The sequence below is a fragment of the Felis catus genome, chromosome F1 (assembly GCF_018350175.1).
Source record: "Felis catus isolate Fca126 chromosome F1, F.catus_Fca126_mat1.0, whole genome shotgun sequence".
NCBI classification, from domain to species: domain Eukaryota; kingdom Metazoa; phylum Chordata; class Mammalia; order Carnivora; family Felidae; genus Felis; species Felis catus.
In genome coordinates, this window is record NC_058384.1 from 32,869,995 (window position 1) to 32,889,546 (window position 19,552).

Consider the following 19,552-nt stretch of genomic DNA (forward strand, 5'->3'; position numbering starts at 1 on the left):
GCTCCCCAAACCTTTCCAAGGGATCCTCAAGGTAAAAACTATTTTTATAACGATAAAGGGATATTTAACTTTATCACTTTCATTTGCTCACAAATGAACACTGGAGTTTTCCAGAGGCTACATGACAGATTGACTACAGAAGCAGACATGAGAATAACAGCTGTTCCTTCTATGCCAGTCATTTAAAGAGATTTGCAAAAAAATATAAAACAATGGCACTCTTCTCACCATTGGGGGTGGGGGAGTAGAAAATATATAGGTTTTTAAGTTAAAAAATGTTACTTACGTTTAACATGTATGTAATAGCCTCACTGATTTTTTAAGCAAATAAACTGATAAGAATATTTTTTAAATTTTCTCAGTTTTACCTTCTAATATGGTACATATTAATAGATATAACTCACATAAACAAAAGCTGTTTATGAGTGTTTAAGAGGGTTAAGGGGTCATTAGACCCCTCCCTCAAAAAACAAAAACAAAAACAAACAAACAGAAAAACAGAAATGCTGAACCAGGGAATTCTTGGAGGCTGCCCAAAGGGCTATCTCTAAACCAGTTCATTCTATACACATGATCCAAAAGCAAGGTTGAAGTATGAGAAACACTAAACTTAAGTCAAAATCACATAAAGTACTATAGTTTCCCAATGCAAAAGTCACAGATTTAATTCCATAACCAATAGGCTGTATAAACAATGATGCTACTGCTTTTTAAGTTACCAGAAGAGAAAAACATCTCTCCAACACAGTGCATAGACAAGAAAGGCAAGGTTTTTCTGCTAATGCTCTGCAACACTGTTCTAAATTAGCACCTTGCTTTTATAATTCGCAGCTTGCTTCTGCTATCATTTAAATAAGCCAGTCTCTGGAAACAGGAAATAAAGAACTCTTATAATAATATTAAAAAAAAAATTAACACCAGGGAACACTTTGCATGAAAGAAAGAACAAGATTACAGGCCTCTGCTAACACCTAGCAGAAGTAAGTGATATAACGTGATATAATGCCTATAGTACCAAGGGAGGGAGAGGAACCCTAATTTTTATAACCAGACTTTATCTATACACTAGGCTGACAGGCAAAACTGCTTTCTCCAAACAATAAAATTATCCACCAGCTGAGAATTCAACAGCAGATAAAAAAGGGTGAATTCTTTCAAAAGTCTTTTGAGGACATAGAGAAAAAGCCTCTCGAGAGAGTTATTTGGACAGTATGATTCAAGTTACGATTTAAGCAAAAAGATACTCCTTCTTAAAGCATATCTACTCATAGCAGAGGCCCAAGAGCATGCCTTACATATGAAAAATAAAAATGTCATTTTCTGATAGTATGCAGTTCATCTTTAAGCAATATGCTAGCAATTCATGAACAACAGAAAGATAATGGAACATAATTTACTTAACAAATGTTTTCCTCACAGAAAAGTGCTCAAATGTGAGTTTACAATGTCAAAACCAACCTTCTCATATATATTTAAAAAAATAAAATAACAGAATGGCACAGGAAAAAAGAACAAACAAGAGAAGCAGCGGTGATACTTACAAATTTTATCTTGTGAGTTCTTCCTTGTACTGTATCCTGAACCAAGATCTGGAAACCCGCCAACATTTTCAAAACAGAACTTCTTATTAATATAGAGAAAAAGGAGCAGCATCAAGATAATAAACACCCCAACAGCTGACAAAAATCCAACTGCCTCTGGAGATACTAGAGAAAAAAAAGTCACAGCTGTAAGCATTTATTCCTCTTTAAGCTACAAATAAGAAGGAAACCCCCACACATATGTTAGATTACTGCCTTATTTGAATTATACTTTTTTAATTGTCATAGTTCACACAGGTTTACAAGAAAAAACAAACTGCATGCTTTAATGAGCTGTTCAATTCATTCAACAGTATTTATTCAAATCTAAACGTTTCTGCATAAAGTATGTTGGAACACTCTTAAAATACAGGAGTCTGTAACATAGGCAGCTATATATTTATCCATTTAAGAGCATTACAAAAATTTTAACCCAAGAATTAGAAAAAAGTATTTCCCATGCATGGGTGTATTACTTAGCAAAATTTATGAGAGCATACAGTAGTAGTAAAATCTCGAACAGCTTCAATGGCCCATTTTATTTAATAAACTCTAGACTTCTTAGCATTCAAAGCTCCAGCCTCTCTTTTCAATATCACACTCCATTCAAATTGTTCCACTCACTGCCTCAAAATCAACTATATGCGTTACCTCACGCCTTGTCTTGGTTCATCCTCTTCCCTTTGCCTGGAATGACCAAGTCTCCTTTCTACCATATCCCACTCATTCATTCCAGTCAACAAATATTTTAGACTAGCAGCCATACACCAGGCATTATCACATACACAGTTTCTGTCTTCCAAGAACAGTCTGGTGAAGGCAGTTACAACGTGGTGTAATAAAGACTATGAGTGGGGAAGAACAGGGTCTATGAGACCAGAGAAACACAAGCCAGTGTTGAAGGATCCAGTAGACTTTTCTGAAAGTTATGGCCTCTATGATTATATTGTAAGAATAATAAAGAGTTAGCAAGTTAACACTATTCCAGACGGAAGAAACAGCAAGTGCAAAGGTCCAGTGACAGGAGATACTGTATATTCCAGAAACTCAATGAGAAACTTTGTTATGATAAACCAGATTCTCAAGAGGATCTGATCTCAAGAGAATTCATGAAATCATACATGGAGATTTTGTACAGTGAGAACAAAAAAATCTCCGACTTCTCCAACCCTCAGCAATCTCTCTTTCAACATTTGCATTATCTGTCACTATACCAGTCATTTGGAGTTTAAATAGAAACTAAATTTTTCATCCCTAATGCCTTATATCTAATACTCAAGTACTAGCTGAGAATGAATGCTAAGCCTCGACTATCCTGCACAACCTATAATCTACTCTTTGTTCTTCCACTACTCAAGCAGCAGCTAAAATGTCATCTCCTCCAAGATTCATTCTTCAATCAGAAGAGCCACGGCAATTAGCATCCTTAACTCATTTGTTTAAGATGAAGTCACCAACCAGTCTAATGATGAGTGTTTTCACCTCCTGGCTTTTCATTATTTGTGAAAGTCAGCCATCGCAGGTGTAGAAATGATATCACATTATAGTTTATTCAAAGCTGGATCAACAGTATTGTGATAGAGGACGGAGCAGAGTGACATTATAAGGGAAAAGGTGACAGTCTGAATGGAAGAAATGCAGTCCAAATATCCAGCCCAGGAACAGATCCTGCTGCAAGAACCAAGAAGTTATGCTCAGACATTAGCCCAGACTGTCTCATTTTCAGGCTAGAGAACAGTCAGGAAAGGGAACAGGATTTTAATTTAAAACTCTAAGCTATATTAGCAAAAACAGTGGTGTGCGTTAAGCCTGAAGGATGAGGTAAAAATGAAAAGAGAAGAATTATCACCAGCATTTCTAATGGCTAGGAAAGCCAGAAGCAGGACAGCATCTGGTATGAAGAGGCAGAATGCTCAATAAACTTATATTCAATATTACACCATAAGGAGCACATACGTATAGGAGCTTCTCTTCTAGCCCAGGTCCAAAATACATTAGAAAATTTGATGCATTGAAGTGAATAGACAGGGTTAAATAATACGCACCCTGAAACTCTCCCATCTCTTAAAAGACTAAATGAGAAAGAAAACATAGCTCACTCCACTTAAGAAGGCTAACAAAGACAGCAACAAATACACACAGCACATACGATGTACTAGTGACTGTTTTAAGCTATTTACATCTATTCCTTTTTTTATTTTTTAAAAAAATTTTAATGTTTTTATTTATTTTTGAGACACAGAGAGACAGAGCATGAGTGGGGAGGGGCAGAGAGGGAGACACAGAAGCAGAAGCAGGCTCCAGGCTCTGAGCTGTCAGCACAGAGCCCGACGCGGGCCTCGAACTCACAGACTGTGAGATCATGACCTGAGCTGAAGTCGGACGCTTAACCGACTGAGCTTAACCCAGGCGCCCCATATGTTAACTTTTTTAATCTTCACAATTATACTATTATAATCCCCATCATAAATCATGATATGAAGATTCTAAATTATGTGCCCGGCTCGTAAGTGGAAGAGTCAGGATTCAAACCGTGTCTGGCTCCCGAGTCCGTGTTTTTAGCTACTGCTCACACTACTTCTCCCGTATTCCTTTTCTTGTTGCCTCTTCCTATCTCATATCTCCATCCTTATCTCTATGTTCCTCTTTTCATCTCCCTCCTTCCCATTTTAATAGGTTTGTGTTTTTTTTTTATTTTTTTAACGTTTATTTATTTTTGAGACAGAGAGAGACAGAGCGTGAACGGGGGAGGGGCAGAGAGAGAGGGAGACACAGAATCGGAAGCAGGCTCCAGGCTCTGAGCCATCAGCCCAGAGCCCGACGCGGCGCTCGAACCCACAGACCGCGAGATCGTGACCTGGCTGCAGTCGGACGCTTAACCGACTGCACCACCCAGGCGCCCCCCTCCTTCCCATTTTAAAATTTAAGCTAGTGTCGGGGGGGGGGGGTGGGTAATCAACTATAAACAAGTATAATATAGTAAGTACTATAATAGAGGTAGGAATATAAAGTATTACTGGAACACAAAGAAGAAATATTACCTGGGGGAAGTCACAAACGCTACAGAAAGGAGATAACACTTGAGCAGGGTATGAAAGATTAATAAAACTCTATCAAACAGCGAAAGGGCAGATGAAACAGCATGGTAAAAGACACAAAACAATGTGCATGGCATTCTATAAGCACCCATGGGCAACAGTCATGTGTTTCATTTGCTTCCGTGTTCTCAAAGCACCTGGCACAATGCCACATACCTGACATTGTATAAACATTTGCAAGTGACTGAATGAATACATGTGTGTTCAGGAAAGATCAAGAATGTACCAGAAGAGCTCAGACTGGAGATAAAGGCAAGATCCAAAATGTCAAAGAAGCTTGAATGCCATCGCAAAGATTTTGCATTTGTAGAACTACATCGCTTAAAACAACTGAGACACTGGATTATATGGTAGGGAGTGACTGGTGGCAAAACATGAGTTCTTTTTTTTTTTTTTTCAATTTTTATTAAAAATATTTTTCTTTAATTTTTTTACTATGTTTTTCACATTTAAAAACATGAGGAGTTCTTAAGTGAAGAAGTAACAGTGGTGACAGAGTTCCGGTTCTTGTTCAGGGAAAAGTGATAGTAACCTAATCGATTAGATGTGGAAGATGAAAATGAAGTTGAGAATAATTCTAAAGTTTCTCCCTTGTGTGGATGAGTTAATAGTTACACCACTGACCAAAATGAAAAAATATAAAAGGAAAGGGATACAGTTTAGGGCACGGGAGTAAGAGGGACTTAGAAAGAGAGATGGATAACTAGGTTAGTTTTTGACATGTGACATTACAAATGTCAGCAGAAAATTTCAGTGTGGATGCCTAGTAAGGAAAGGGAAGTATGCGTATAGTACTCTGGTGAAGGTTGAGTTAGTTATAAAAGACTTAGGAGTTTTCCCCTTTTTGCTCATCCTATTCCAAGTGAAAGATTTCCCTGGCTAAATACGATGCCAAACTGGCATTGGTAATGGTAAATCTTCATAAGATTTTAGAAAAATACATACTGTGACTTTCCCCACTAGAAAAAAGATAAATACTGACCCAACTCCTTTTATATTGCCCCACAAAATGTCCATTTTCCACTGAAAATATTTTAGGTCCTTAAACTTTAAAAACAGTAATATGGCTGTAGACAAGAGAAAAAAATTTCTAATTTAGAAATACTAAAAAGCTTCATCCTTATCTCAGGATTAAAATAATATTATTTCAAATGACATGATACTGTAAGTTCTAAGCATAAAAACATTTGACAAATCCTACTTGTACATAAAACTGCAATAGAAAATACCCTAAAATCGGGGTGCCTGGGTGGCTCAGTTGGTTAAGTGTCCGACTTCGGCTCAGGTCATGATCGCACAGCTTGTGGGTTTGAGTCCCGCATCGGGCTCTGCACTGACAGCTCAAAGCCCGAAGCCTGTTTCGAATTCTGTGTCTCCCTCTCTCTGCCCCTCCCCCACTTGCACTCTGTCTCCCTCGCTCAAAAATAAACATTTAAAAAAAAAAGAAAATACACTAAAATTAAAGATATGAATTCTATACACCATCAAAAAAACTAAACAAAGTTCACTTAGATCTCATTAATATAAATATATATTTTCATTCAGTGTAAGAATTTACCTCTAAAATCTTATTTATATTATCTGCTTATAAAGCCATTCTGCATAAGTATTTCTAGGATTATGGTTAAATTATCTGTATATAAACCTACTCTTTTCCAAAATTCTAGATTAGCTGTTGCAAGCAAGTAAATGCTATTGCAAAATGCATACTATCTTTTAAGGACATTCAAAATCTAACAGCAAACAGATAATTAGTATATACATTTGAAGAATTTAATTTGCTGAACCAAATTTGATTTCAGCTAATCAATAACTCAAAATTCACTAATGCATTACTTTCCCATAATCCAAATTTGTAAAATTTACATGTGATGAACAATAAAATTAGCAACATCAAATATTTAAAAGTGCTTATTGTTTGCTAAGGGCTGCTTTTTAAAAAATTTTTATTTAGGGGTGCCTGGGTGGCTCAGTCGGTTGAGCGTCCGACTTCGGCTCCGGTCATGATCTCACAGCTCGTGAGTTCGAGCCCCGCGTCGGGCTCTGTGCTGACAGCTCAGAGCCTGGAGCCTGCTTCTGCTTCTGTGTCTCCCTCTCTCTCTGCCCCTAACCCCCTCGCATTCTGTCTCTGTCTCTGTCAAAAATAAATAAACATTAAAAAAAAATTAAAAAAAAATTTTTATTTAAATTCCAGTTAGTTAACATACACTGTAATATTAGTTTCAGGTCTACAATATAGTGATTCAACACTTCCATACAACAGTCTGTGCTCATCACAAGGGCGCTCCTTAATCCCCATCACCCGTTTCACCCATCCCTCTCTCCCTCTCCCCTCTGGTAACCATCAGTTTGTTCTCTATAGTTAAGAATCTGTTTCTTGGTTTGCCTCTCTCTCTTTTTTTCCCCTTTGCTCATTTTAAGCATTACATTTAAGAGTTAAGAACATTATCCAATAGATTCCTCACTATAATCCCAATTTTACAGATATATATATTGAGGCTCTGAAAGAGTGAAGTCGAATTTTCAAGATCTTAAAATTATTACTCAGTGATAGAGTCTTGATTTGAATGCAGGCACACTGACTCTTGAGCCCAAAATGTTAAACACCAATCCCTATTGCTTCCTATTTGCCAGGCATTTTTTAAAATCTCTTTTGTTTCAAAATTTAATGATCAAGGTGCCTGGGTGGCTCAGTCGGTTAAGCGTCTGCCTCTTGATTTCGGCTCAGGTTATGATCTCACCATGAGATTGAGCCCTCCATGGGGGTCTGAGCTGACAGTGGGAAGCCTACTTGGGATTCTTTCTCTCCTTCTCTCTCCGCCCTTCCTCCAATGACACTCTGTCTCTCAAAATAAGTAAACATTTTTTTAAAAATACGAAAGTAAAATTTAATGATCAAAACAATTTTATGATAGGTAAGCACTATACATCATCTTAGTCTTTAGATTAAACTGAGGCCCAGAGACTAATGAACTTGTCTAAGGCCACAAATGTAGTAACACGGTAGAACCTGAATTTGAACCCAGACATTCTAACTCCAGAGCTCATGCTCTTACACATCAAGCAATACTGCTTCCTTACATGTCAACCTGCAATATAAAAAATAAAGGAAAGCTGTGATCAAAGTAATATAGCTTACTATATACATTAAGAGAAAATATCTTATGATATAGATTTCATATATGTTAAAAAATGACAATGGATTCAAGCTTTCTCCAAGTAAATATATAAATTATAAAAGTGGAATAATTTTTCCTATTCAAGGTACTTTCCTCAATATGCTAAAATTAATTACAGAACTATGCTTCGAAACCAAAATCAGTGGTACATCCTTGTATTATATGCAATGTTCGAAAAGTTAATAAAATAAAATTTAAAAGCTAAATGTATCCTATGGAATAATAAGCTTGATATTCATTAGTAATGCTCAGTAAAAATACACACCAACTATATAAAGTCCTATATAAGGTCTCTGTGAGTTACATGATCCCGTATATGAACTATCTAAAGATTATACTGCAAAGTAAAAAGGTGTAATTTCTTCTAGAAAATACAAAAAGTTTACCTTGTCCAAAATTAATAATTACTTATATTACATATAGTTAACTGGCTTTATCTTTACTATACATTTAGAAATGAATATATATGTATATATATATATTTATAAAAGATAAATAAACCCATTTTTTGTCAAAATTCAACTTTCATAACAGTAATAAAATTCACTTTAATTTCTACAGATAAATTGGTCATAAGAAGAAAATGATAAAATTATAGTCTTATAAAGTAGAAGCAGGAACAAATCCATTTTGACTCTGAATGTATTGCAGAATTCACCTAAATTCTACTTTTCATTTTGTCATAAAGAAAACATTTTCTATGTAAGTTTTATGAGAAAAATACTAGGATATATATAAAAATAAGTATAAGGGAGATATTTATTTATAAAACTCTCATATTTTCAATATTAACTTATTTATGCATTAATACTCATCTCTAAGTACCGTTTCTTTGTATTAAAACACATTAGTTACAAAAGTTATATTTATATTTGTAAATTAAAACAAATTTTACAAAACTATTCTATTAATTATATTTCACACGCAAAATTAAATAACAAGTACCCATGCTTCTTAAAATTCTTTAAGAAAGAAGGATTGAAGAGAACCACTTACAATTTGTATTATAAGGCCTGTATTGCAGATCTGTCTTACTTGGCATGAAACACTAGTCCTCCAATGACATGTCATGGAGACTTAATAATTCATTTAATAGATGTAATTCTATCTCTTGAACAAAATGTGAACTGTACAAGAAGTCAACTTTCATTTTAAGAAAAATACCTGCTTACTAGTTAAGAAGTCCTGATATTCTAATCAGAAAAATTCTGCAATTTGTGTTGCTCTTGTTTGAACAGAGAGAATTTATCAGTATTTCTAAGAATGCAGGAAAATAAAAGATTTGACATGTTTAAATTTCCTTTTATACTATCTCAGTTGCTTCCACAAATAACATCTTGAAATTCTTAGATTATGATATAAATAACACAAAACTGGAAAGATTACATACATATATGTGTGTGTGTGTATATGTGTACATATATATACATATACACACACACACATATATATATACCTATATAAATATATCAAGAAGGGAATATAATAACACGTAACTATTAACTCTAGATTTCATTAAAAATTGGTAAAAAACAAAACAAAAAGCATTTACTTGTAAGTGACATAATTCACTGCTGAGTAACATAAAGGGACAACAAGAGGGGAAGGCACAGATAATGATGTGGGACGTGACCTAAAATCTTACAAACAGAACTGCCCTCTGGGAGAAAGTTACCTGACAAAGTTGATAAAACATGCCATCCAACTTGTTTCAAATGCCAAACCATCACTAGATTGAACCAATATTTTCTATAAGTAACATGTGATAAATTGAAATTTCATTCCAATATCGTAACAGTGAAAAATCCTAAATCAGTCTTTAAAAAAATTGGAAAAAAAACCCCCAAATATTTATTAAGTACAGAGACCAAATACATATTTAAATCATATGCCTCACACTTAGACTTGATAATAATATACTTAATAAACCCTTAATAAACTTATGATAATATATTTAAACCAAATACTTAATATAAAAACTCTTGTCAAACATTCTCTGAAAGATGTTTTTCTTCAAGTATACTCTTAACAGAGGCTTCAAATTACAAATGCAGTAAAGGTTATATAAAGACAAACTCATTTTCCCGGCAAATCTCCATATAGCAAAGCACAGTCATTTTTTTAAACAATAAATTAGGGTTAACTGCCTCAAAATTCTTCATTGTCCATTCAATGTGTATGAATTCCTCCAAAATTATGAGTGCTAAATGGGGTACCAGCAAATACAGGCATACTTCCTCTTGCCTTGTACTTTTCCAAGGATTCTTTGCTCCTCCTTTTCAGTAAGATCTTCATTGCTAAGCTACTATAAATAAGATTTTGAAAAGTCAACACCAACTGCAGAAGAATCTTCTAGTTAAAGCCAATTTGTGATGACACTGGTCACAGTGGCTAAAATGAACAACTCAGGAAACTACAGATGCTAGCGAGGATGTGGAGACACGAGAACCCTCTTGCACTATTCGTGGGAATGCAAACTGGTGCAGCTGCTCTGGAAAACAGTGTACAGGTTCCTCAAAAAATTAAAAATAGAACTACCCTATGACCCAGGAATAGCAGTACTAGGAATTTATCAAAGGATACAGGAGTGCTGATTCATAGGGGCACATGTACTCCAATGTTTATAGCAGCGCTTTCAACAATGGCCAAATCATGGAGTCTAAATGTTCATCAACTGATGAATGGATAAAGATGTGGTTTATATATACAATGGAATTTTACTTTAACAATGAGAAAAAATAAAATCCTGCTATTTGCAGCAACGTGGATGGAACTGGAGAGTATTATGCTAAGTGAAATAAGTCAGTCAGAGAAAGACAGGTATCATATGTTTTCACTCGTATGTGGATCTTGAGAAACTTAACAAAAGACCATAGGGGAAGGGGAGGGGGAAAAATAGTGACAAACAGAGGGAGGGAGGCAAACCAAAAGAGACTCTTAAATACAGAGAACAAATTGAGGATTGATGGGGGTCTGGGGAGACGGGAAAGTGGGTGATGGGCACTGAGGAGGGAACTTGTTGGGATGAGCACTGGGTGTTGCATGTAAGCCAATTTGACAATAAATTATATTTTTTTAAAAACCAATTTGTGATGTCAAACAGGTTTCAGATATGCTTATTTCAAGCTTTAATTCTAAATCATTAAATTCTAATAAATACAAACTGGTTTATTTCTTTCAAATCTTTAAGAGAGACATCACCTTCCTCCTATATCTTCATGTTATGTCAATACTAGCTCTCCTCTTTAAAATTTTTTCTGTTCTTATACGTCTTTTTCAAACTTCACCGAGGTATAACAATTGAAAATTGTATATGTAAGGTATAACTTGATGATCTGACATGCAGATTATAAAACAGTCACAAGCTAATTAATATATTCTCATCTCACACAGTTATCTCTTTTTTTTTTCCTTTTTATGGTGAGAATGCTTAAGATCTATTCTCTTAGCAAAGTGAAGATACCTTGTGTAGTTGACTCTAGTCAAATCACTGTATTAGGTCTCCAGAACTGATTCACCTTGTATAACTGAAATTTTGTAGCCCTTGACCAACATCTTCCCATTTCCCCCAAACCCAGCCCCTGACAACCACCATTCTATTCTCTGCTTCTAAGCGTTTGACTATTTTAAATTTCACATATAAGTAACATCATGCAGTATTTGTCTTTCTGTGTTTTGCTTATTTCACTTAGCATAATGTCCTTTAGGTTCATCCATGTAGTCACAAATGGCAAGATTTTTTTCTTTGTTAAAGCTGAGTAATATTCCATTGTATATATACACATTTATTTTTCAGTTCATCTGACGACCGACATGTAGGTTGTCCCCATATCTTGGCTGTTACGAATAAGGCTGAAATGAACATGTTAGTGCAGATGTATTTTAGAGATTCCGGGCTCGCCTCCTTTGTGTATATGCCCAGAACTGGGTTTGCTGAATCATAAGATAGTTCTATTTTTAATTTTTTGAAGAAACTGCACACTGTTTTCCATAATGGCTATTCCAATTTACATTCTCACTAACAGTGCACAAGGATTCCTTTCTCTCCACATCTTCCCTACTTGTTATCTCTGTCTTTTTTTAGTTTTTTTAAAGTTTTTATTTATTTTGAGAGAGAGAGAAAGAGAGAAAGAGAGAGAGAGAGAGGAAGAGAGAGAGAACAAGCAGGGGAGAGGCAGAGAGAGAGAGAGAGAGAGAGAGAGAGAGAGAGAGAGAGAGAGAGAATCCGAAGCAGGCTCTGTGTTGTCAGCACAGAGCCTAATGCGGGGCTCAAACTCACGAACTGCCAAGATCATGACCTGAGCCGAAACCAAGAGTCAGAGGCTAAATTGACTCTTAACTGGCTTAACTACCCAGGCCCCCCTTTTGTCTTTCTGAAAATAGCAATTCCAACAGGGATGAAGGGATATCCTGTAGTTTCATTTGCATTTCCCTGATGATTAGTGAAGTCAAGCACCTCTTCATACACCTGTTGGCCATTTGTATATATAGAGAAATGTCTACTTGATTTTTTTCTCCATTTTCAAAGCAGGTTATTTGGTTTTTTTATTGAGTTGTATAAATTTCTTACATATTTTAGATATTAACCCCTCATCAAACACATAGTTTGCAAATATTTTCTCCCATTCCATACTGCTTTTTTACTCTGTTCATTGTTTCCTTTGTTGTGAAGCAACTTTTTAGTTTCATGCAATCCCACTTGTCTGCTTTTTCTTTTGTTGCTTGTGCTTTGGGTGTCATATCCAAAAAATCATTCCCCAGACCAATGTCAAGTCCCCCCCCCCACGTTTTCTTCTAGTACTTTTATGGTTTTCGGTCTTATATTTAAAAGCCTTTAATCCAGGGGTGCCTGGGTGGCTCAGTTGGTCATGAATCTGACTCTTGGTTTAGGCTCAGGTCATGATCTTGCAGTTGAGTTTGAGCCCCGCATTGGGCTCTGCACTGGCAGCAGGGAGCCTGCTGGAGATTCTCTGCCTTCTCTCTCTCTGACCCTCCCCTACTTGTGCTGTCTCTGTACCTCTCAAAATGAATAAGTAAAAACTTTAAAGAAGAGTCTTTAATCCATTTTTAATTGATTTTGGTATATGGTGTGAAGTAAGAGCCTAAGTTCATTCTTCTGCAGGTGGATATCCAATTTCCCCATTATTAAAGAGATTATCCTTTCCCCTTTATGTGTTGTTCTTGGAACACATTCTAAACAACAATTGACTGTAGATGCATGGAATTATTTCTGGACTCTATTCTTTCCATTGGTCTGCATGTCTTTTTTACACCAATACTATAGCATTCTGATTACTGTAGCTTTGTAATATAGTTTTAAATCAGATAGCTTCCAGCTTTGTTCTCCTACCTCAAAATTTTGTTGGCTATTTTGGGATTTGTGTGTGTGTGTGGTTCCAAACAAATTTTAGAATTTTTTTCTATTTCTGTAAAGAATCTCATTGGAATTTTGATAGGGATTGCCCTGAATCTGTAGGTCACTGTTGTAGTATGGACATCTTGACAATATTAATTCTTCCAATCCATGAACATGGGATGTCTTTTCATTTATCCATCAACCCTTGTACAGTGTAAATGTCTTCTTTAAAATCCTTCATCAATGTTCTTTTTATTAAAAAAATTTTTTTAATGTTTGTTTATTTTTGAGAGACAGAGAGAGAGCACAAGCAGGGGAGGGGCAGAGAGAGAGGAAAACCCATAATCTGAAGCAGGCTCCAGGCTCCTAGCTGTCAGCACAGAGCCTGATGTGGGACTCAAACCCACAAACTGTGAGATCATGACCTGAGCCAAAGTCAGACACTTAACCAACTGAGCTGCCCAGGTGCGCCTCCTTCATGAATGTTCTATTTTCAGGGTACAAGGTCTATTTTGTCTGATGTAACTATAGTCATTCCTTTCTTTTCTTATCATTTGCATGAAATACATGTTTCATCTCTTCACCTTCAGCCAGTATGTGTTTAAATCTAAAGTTTCTTGCCAATAGCATATTGCTAAATCTTGTCTTTTTATTCACTCAGCCACTCTATGTCTTTTGACTGGTGAGTTTAATCCATTTACATTAAAAGTAATTATTGACAGGTGAAGACTGAGGAAATTTTGTTAATTATTTTCTATGATGCAGATATTTTGCCTCTATTTTCCATTCTTGCTGGCTTCCTTTGCTATCTGATCATTTGTGTAGTAATTTGCTTTGAGTTTTTTCTTTATCTTTTTTGTATCTATTACAGGTTTTACCTTTGTGGTTAGCTTGAGACTAGCATAAAATACCAGGTAGTAGAATCATTTTTTTAATAAAGTTAGCAATTTAATTTCAATTGCATACAAAAACTCTATACTCCCATTTGTGGGGTTTTTTTTTTGTGTGTTTTTTTGTTTTGTTTTGTATTTGGGGGTAGTTTTTTTGAGAGAGATAGAGAGCACCAATGAGCGAGGGAGAGAGGCAGAGGGGGAGAGAGAGAATCTTAAGCAGGCTCCACGTGCAGTGAAGAGTCTGACATGGTGTTCAATCCCATGACGCTGGGATCCATAAGTCAAAATCAAGAGCGGGATGCTCAACCAACTGAGCTTTTTATATAGTGTATCCATTAACAAAATTTTTATTTGTGCTTTCATATACTTTCATGTTGACACTTAGTATTTACATCAGTTTGAAGAACTTCCTGAAGTATTTGTTGTACAGCAGATCTTGTGATGACAAACTCCCCTAGTTTTTGTTTGTCCAAGAAAACATTATCTTTCCTTCATTATTAAAGAATAATTTTTTCAGCCCCTCCCCAACATGAGTGTATGCTCTCTCTCCCTCTCTAAAAACAAAAGAAAGAAAGAAAGAAAGAAAGAAAGAAAGAAAGAAAGAAAGAAAGAAAGAAAGAAAGGAAGGAAGGAAGGAAGGAAGGAAGGAAAGGAGGAAAGAAGAAAGAAAAGAAAAGAAAACACAGGATGGCTGGGTGACTCAGTTAGTTCTCTTGGCTTCATCATGATCTCACCGTGGGAGGCAGAAGAATATATGGAACACCCATAATGCATATCTTGTTTCCTTCATGGTGTCTCAAAAATCCTATAGACTTCCTTCCCTGTTATTCATTCTTTCCCTTTTTTCTTTTCTGACTGGACAATTTCAAATACGGCTGGAGTCCTCGTGCTGTCCCTTTCCCTAGAGTGGGGAGGTTGTAGTCAAGGGTATCTCCTGGCACTGGGACACACACGAGTTCAGCAGTGGTACCAGTGTCCAGGGCATGGGTGTGCCTAGCACATACATGGCCGTGTCAGTGCCTAGGGTGCAGGTACAGGCAAATCAGCTGCAGCACCAGCATCCACATGCACAGGGAATGGCTGTGGAGCCAAAATCTGGCACACGAACACAGCAGCAGCACCAGGATGGGGAGGTGGTGGTGGCTCCAGTCTGGGAAGGGGTAGGAGCCAAAAGGTGGCTCTACTCTTGGGGCTTGGGGGAAAGATGTAGAGGTGACTACTCCAAGGGGACTCAGCAGGGTAAATTCCAGACAGCTTTGTCAGGCTGGAGTCAGTGTTGGCAAAGATTCTAGAGGTCCCAGAGGCAAAAGCTGAGGGTGTCCATGACAGTGGCAAGGGCTACCAGGTTCCTCACTGGCAGTGGTGAAAGCTGCTGAAGTCTTCCTGCTCTTCTTTTCCCCCCTGAGGGGAGGTCACAGCTGAGGGGATCCCTCTTGGCATCAAGCTGTGCTCAACCAGGAGATGGGCAATGCAAGGAAAACGCTTCCTATGCTTTTCTGCGAGGTACTTCTCCACTGTTCCACTGGACGGCTGCAGCTTCTCCATTGTATTCCAGAGCTGTCCTGAAGCTATTTTCATTGGGAGTTTTTAATCATTGTTTTTGTTGGGGGATGAGTGTTGGGATTTCATAGTCCATCATCTTGCCAATGTCAATCTCGCTACCCTTCTTGGAGTGATTAAAACATCCTTTCTTCGCCCTAAATTTGATCCAGTTTGAGGAGACGCAGTCTTTGCCAAAAACACTGCACAATTTAAGACATGGATTTACTGTGTCTGAATACATATGGATTCAAAAGTCCACTCGCCTTAACAGCATACTATGTTTTCTTATTGCCACCGAACAGGTCCCACACTTTAGTTAGTGACGATAAGGGCTCAACATCATATTGTGCTATTTCCACACAGCAATTTGCAAGCAATGTACACCACCAAACAGAAACAAAAACAAAAACAACCAAAAAAAAAAAAAGACACCTCTTTCAGTAGTGTTATTTTTGGTGGAGATTTAGGGAAATATATAATTAAACTGATAATGAAACAAAATTTTCTGGAATTAAAAAAATAAATGCACTTTAAGAAACCTTCATGCTTTCAGCAATTATCTTTGTGCACTCATAAGAGATAGATGTTCTCTTTTTTGTCAGTGGAGAAGTCTGAGAAGTACTAACTGTACATTAATTTATTCAATAAATATTAAGGAATAAGAATGAAGTCTGAACAAGGTAAATGTAGTTCCTGAACTCAGAGACTTAATAAAGTACTACAGGGGAACCTGACCTTGACTTGGGAGACAGGAGAAGACTTCCTGGAATAAGTGATTCCTAAACTGAAATATGAAGAAGCTAGAATAAGAAAGAGGAAGGGGCAAAGCAGGAAAAAAAAAAAAAAAGAAACAGCATTTACAGTGAAAAGGCCCAGAAGCAAGAGATGATGACACCACTAAGGGAATAGAATAAAAGGTACAAAGTGGTTAAGAGATAAAGCTGGAAAGTAAGCAAGGGCAAAATCATGAAAGACCTTGTAAAAACTGTTAAGGAGTTTGAACTTTATCCTGAAGGCAATGGGAACTCAATAAAGCATTTCAAGCACGGAAATTATAGTATCATTCTGGTGTACAAATAAGAATAGGAATGAAGGCCTAGCAAGGCACAGTTTATGAAGCAACTGCAGTGATGACAGCCTAACAAGCTAGATGCCTCAACTGAACAGGCTGGAAGGTTTTTCTTAGAGCCTACCTTTTAGGCTGTCTCACATATACAAATGTAAATATAAAAACACACATATAATGTCCTATATTAAGTTTTAAAAAGCTTTCTGTGTAGTTGCTCCATTAAAGCTTATATTTCAAGTGATGAAGAGAGAACTTCCAATTTGTGGCATTATTATCACAAATATAGAACAAAAAATATTATTGATTTTATGAATATATTAAAAAGGTATAAGTCTATTCACATGCTTTACCAAACAATCTTGCTTCTATAAACACTATGTTGATATACAAGCAAGTGAAAAATAAACTATGGTTTAAATGCCAAAGACTATTATTTTATAAGAACCATGACAGTTATATAAGAAAATATTAACACAAGTTATCAAAATACCAACTTTTAATTATCTAGAAAAACACATGACACTAAGCAGCAACCTTTATGTCTCGGTGAAACGTCAGATAACTTATTCATTTCTTTCTGTCAAAGAATGACTCACTATGTAGACAAGGAAAACACGTATGATGTCTGGCTTTCTTGAATAAATCTCACAATTTTCTCTAAAATGAAATTTCAATTTAATCAACAAACTTACAGATAGGATCTAGACTCTAGATGAAAGATTTGAAATTACAACAAGGAAGTCACTTCATGGTAGGCCTTACCACATAGGCTATCTCTCAGGCATGCACTCATATTAGATCTGGTTTTGTGTTTTTTGTCTTGTCCAACCTTTGTAGGTTATCACATTTGCCTTTATTGATAACTCGTCTAACGCCAAAGAGGCCATCTGAGTCAGAGCCTCCCCAACTAAATTTTCTCTTTTTCTGATATAGCAAATTGAAGTCAGGGAATAACAAATAGCTTAGATAGAAAGAATACAAAAAAGGATGTAAGATTACATCCAAAACTCAATTACTCATGGTCAGGTTAAAGAGAATCACTCTATAAAACTGTGTTACTTAATACCTTTACCTAACCTGAATGAAGGAACTGAGAATATGTTCATTAATTTTGTAGAAGGTTCTAGGAACTAGGTTGGCACAGTTGCTAATTCACTCAAAGATATGCCAGGGACCTCCATACATTAAAGAAATAATACATCAAAACAAAATGAAGATCAATATGGATAATTCCAAGTTACTACCCCATCAATGGCCAAACACTGACCAAGGTTAATTAATATGCTCCCTCAGTAAAACATGTCAGGAACAAATGTTTCTAACAGGTGAAAATTAAGCCTTCTATTACCCTATCAGATTCTTATTAAAGCAGTATAGTCTCCAGTTTCAAAATACAACTGAGAACACTAAAAAGGTTCAGAGAGGAACAATTAAATTCACTACACAAATATTAAAAGCCTTATGCCAAAGGTGAAATTACTTTATACTATAGAAGAAATGGCAAAAAAAAAAAAAAAAAGGTGTTCATCTAAGGATTTAGTAGACACACATCAGCTGGACCACATAACACAGAACTCTACGATTACAAAATATAGAAAGTGACCTCTAATGATATCTAAAATGTTGATTACAGAAAAAGTATTTAACTGTGAGAATTAAGAACTGAAACAGACCATCAAAAAGGGCTAAAGGAGTATAAAATATACAGGACTGAGATGAACAATTTGCTTGAGAGAAAGGCTAAGAAGATCTTATTTTAAACAAGTCCCAAGTGGCTATGGTTATTGTGAAGATATTTAAAAAATGCATATTCATAAAGGAATTTTGAGAATTTTCAAAGTGGCAAATAAATTAGTGGTGATAGATAATTATAATTGTATAAAAACACTAAAGTGGATCCAGTAACAGAAAAGTTAAAAAAGTACACAATGGATATGGGGACTACTTCACAATGAAGAATACATCAAACAGTGGAAGAAAACAAACAGAAAAAAAAACATGTCAATGAAACTGAGTTTATAAAGGAAAAAAATATTAATAAAGAAAACTGATTTGTAAGAGTTTGGCAATATTTACTGAATTTTAGGGGAAAACTGGTTTGGATGTCATAGTAGAACACAAATAGGATATAGATACAATATAGTCCCCTTCACAGAAACTTCCAGATTACTAAAAAATGTTTGGTTTGTAATTTGGAATACCTGCTGCAGGGAGTCTAAAGTTCTAGGTCTTTGCTAGTGTAAACAAAGACCTAAAGTCCAGGTCAGGTCTCTGACCAACTCTGACCACTAGGTTAAAGGGAGGAATCAACTCCTCCTGTCTTATATTCTTTCCTCTTTTAAGTCTCTCCCTGTCAGTCTTCTATAAATTCAGGTGAGTGACAGCCAAAATCATTTGAAAAATCATTTGAAAATTATTTCCCATCATTTTGCTCCTCTCAACATATAAAGATGTATGTATTCTTCTACTCAGCCTTTAGCTTCAAAGCAGTGAAACATTACTAAAGGAAGGATAATATTTCTGAGAACTAGATTTGAACTAGCTTTGATACTTTTTGGAATATTACTTTGAAGAAGTCACTATCTTTTAGTTAATGGATTACTGAAGTTAACTAATGAAGTTTGCCATATTATCCCCCTACATCTTTAGAGTGAAAAGATCAAGAGAAGAAAGGGATTGGGATATATAATAAATAGTATAGTAATTCCTTTGTATGTTTTATATGCAAATAGTCTTTACAGTTAAAAGAATCAGAGACCCTGAAAAATCATTGTTAAAAACGAAAAATAGCTTTTACTAATTGTCCTTATGATAAATTGCTGATTACTCTCCACA

General features: G+C 35.9%; 1 protein-coding gene across 7 annotated transcripts in view; it reads right to left on the reverse strand.

Moving 5' to 3' along the window:
• The window catches only part of SYT14 (synaptotagmin 14), a 245,136-nt gene that overhangs the window by 174,595 nt on the left and 50,989 nt on the right, over positions 1-19,552 (reverse strand). For 4 of the 7 annotated variants that reach the window (XM_019821861.3, XM_019821860.3, XR_006591459.1 and 1 more), the window contains exon 1: positions 1,542-1,675. Coding sequence is in view for 3 of the 7 variants with exons in the window: in XM_023248111.2 (XP_023103879.1) it covers positions 1,542-1,706 (165 nt within the window). In the remaining 4 variants the exon portion in view is untranslated. Of the gene's footprint in view, positions 1-1,541; positions 1,707-19,552 lie in introns of those variants that run through there. The other 3 variants (XM_023248111.2, XM_023248113.2, XM_023248112.2) reach the window with 1 other exon arrangement.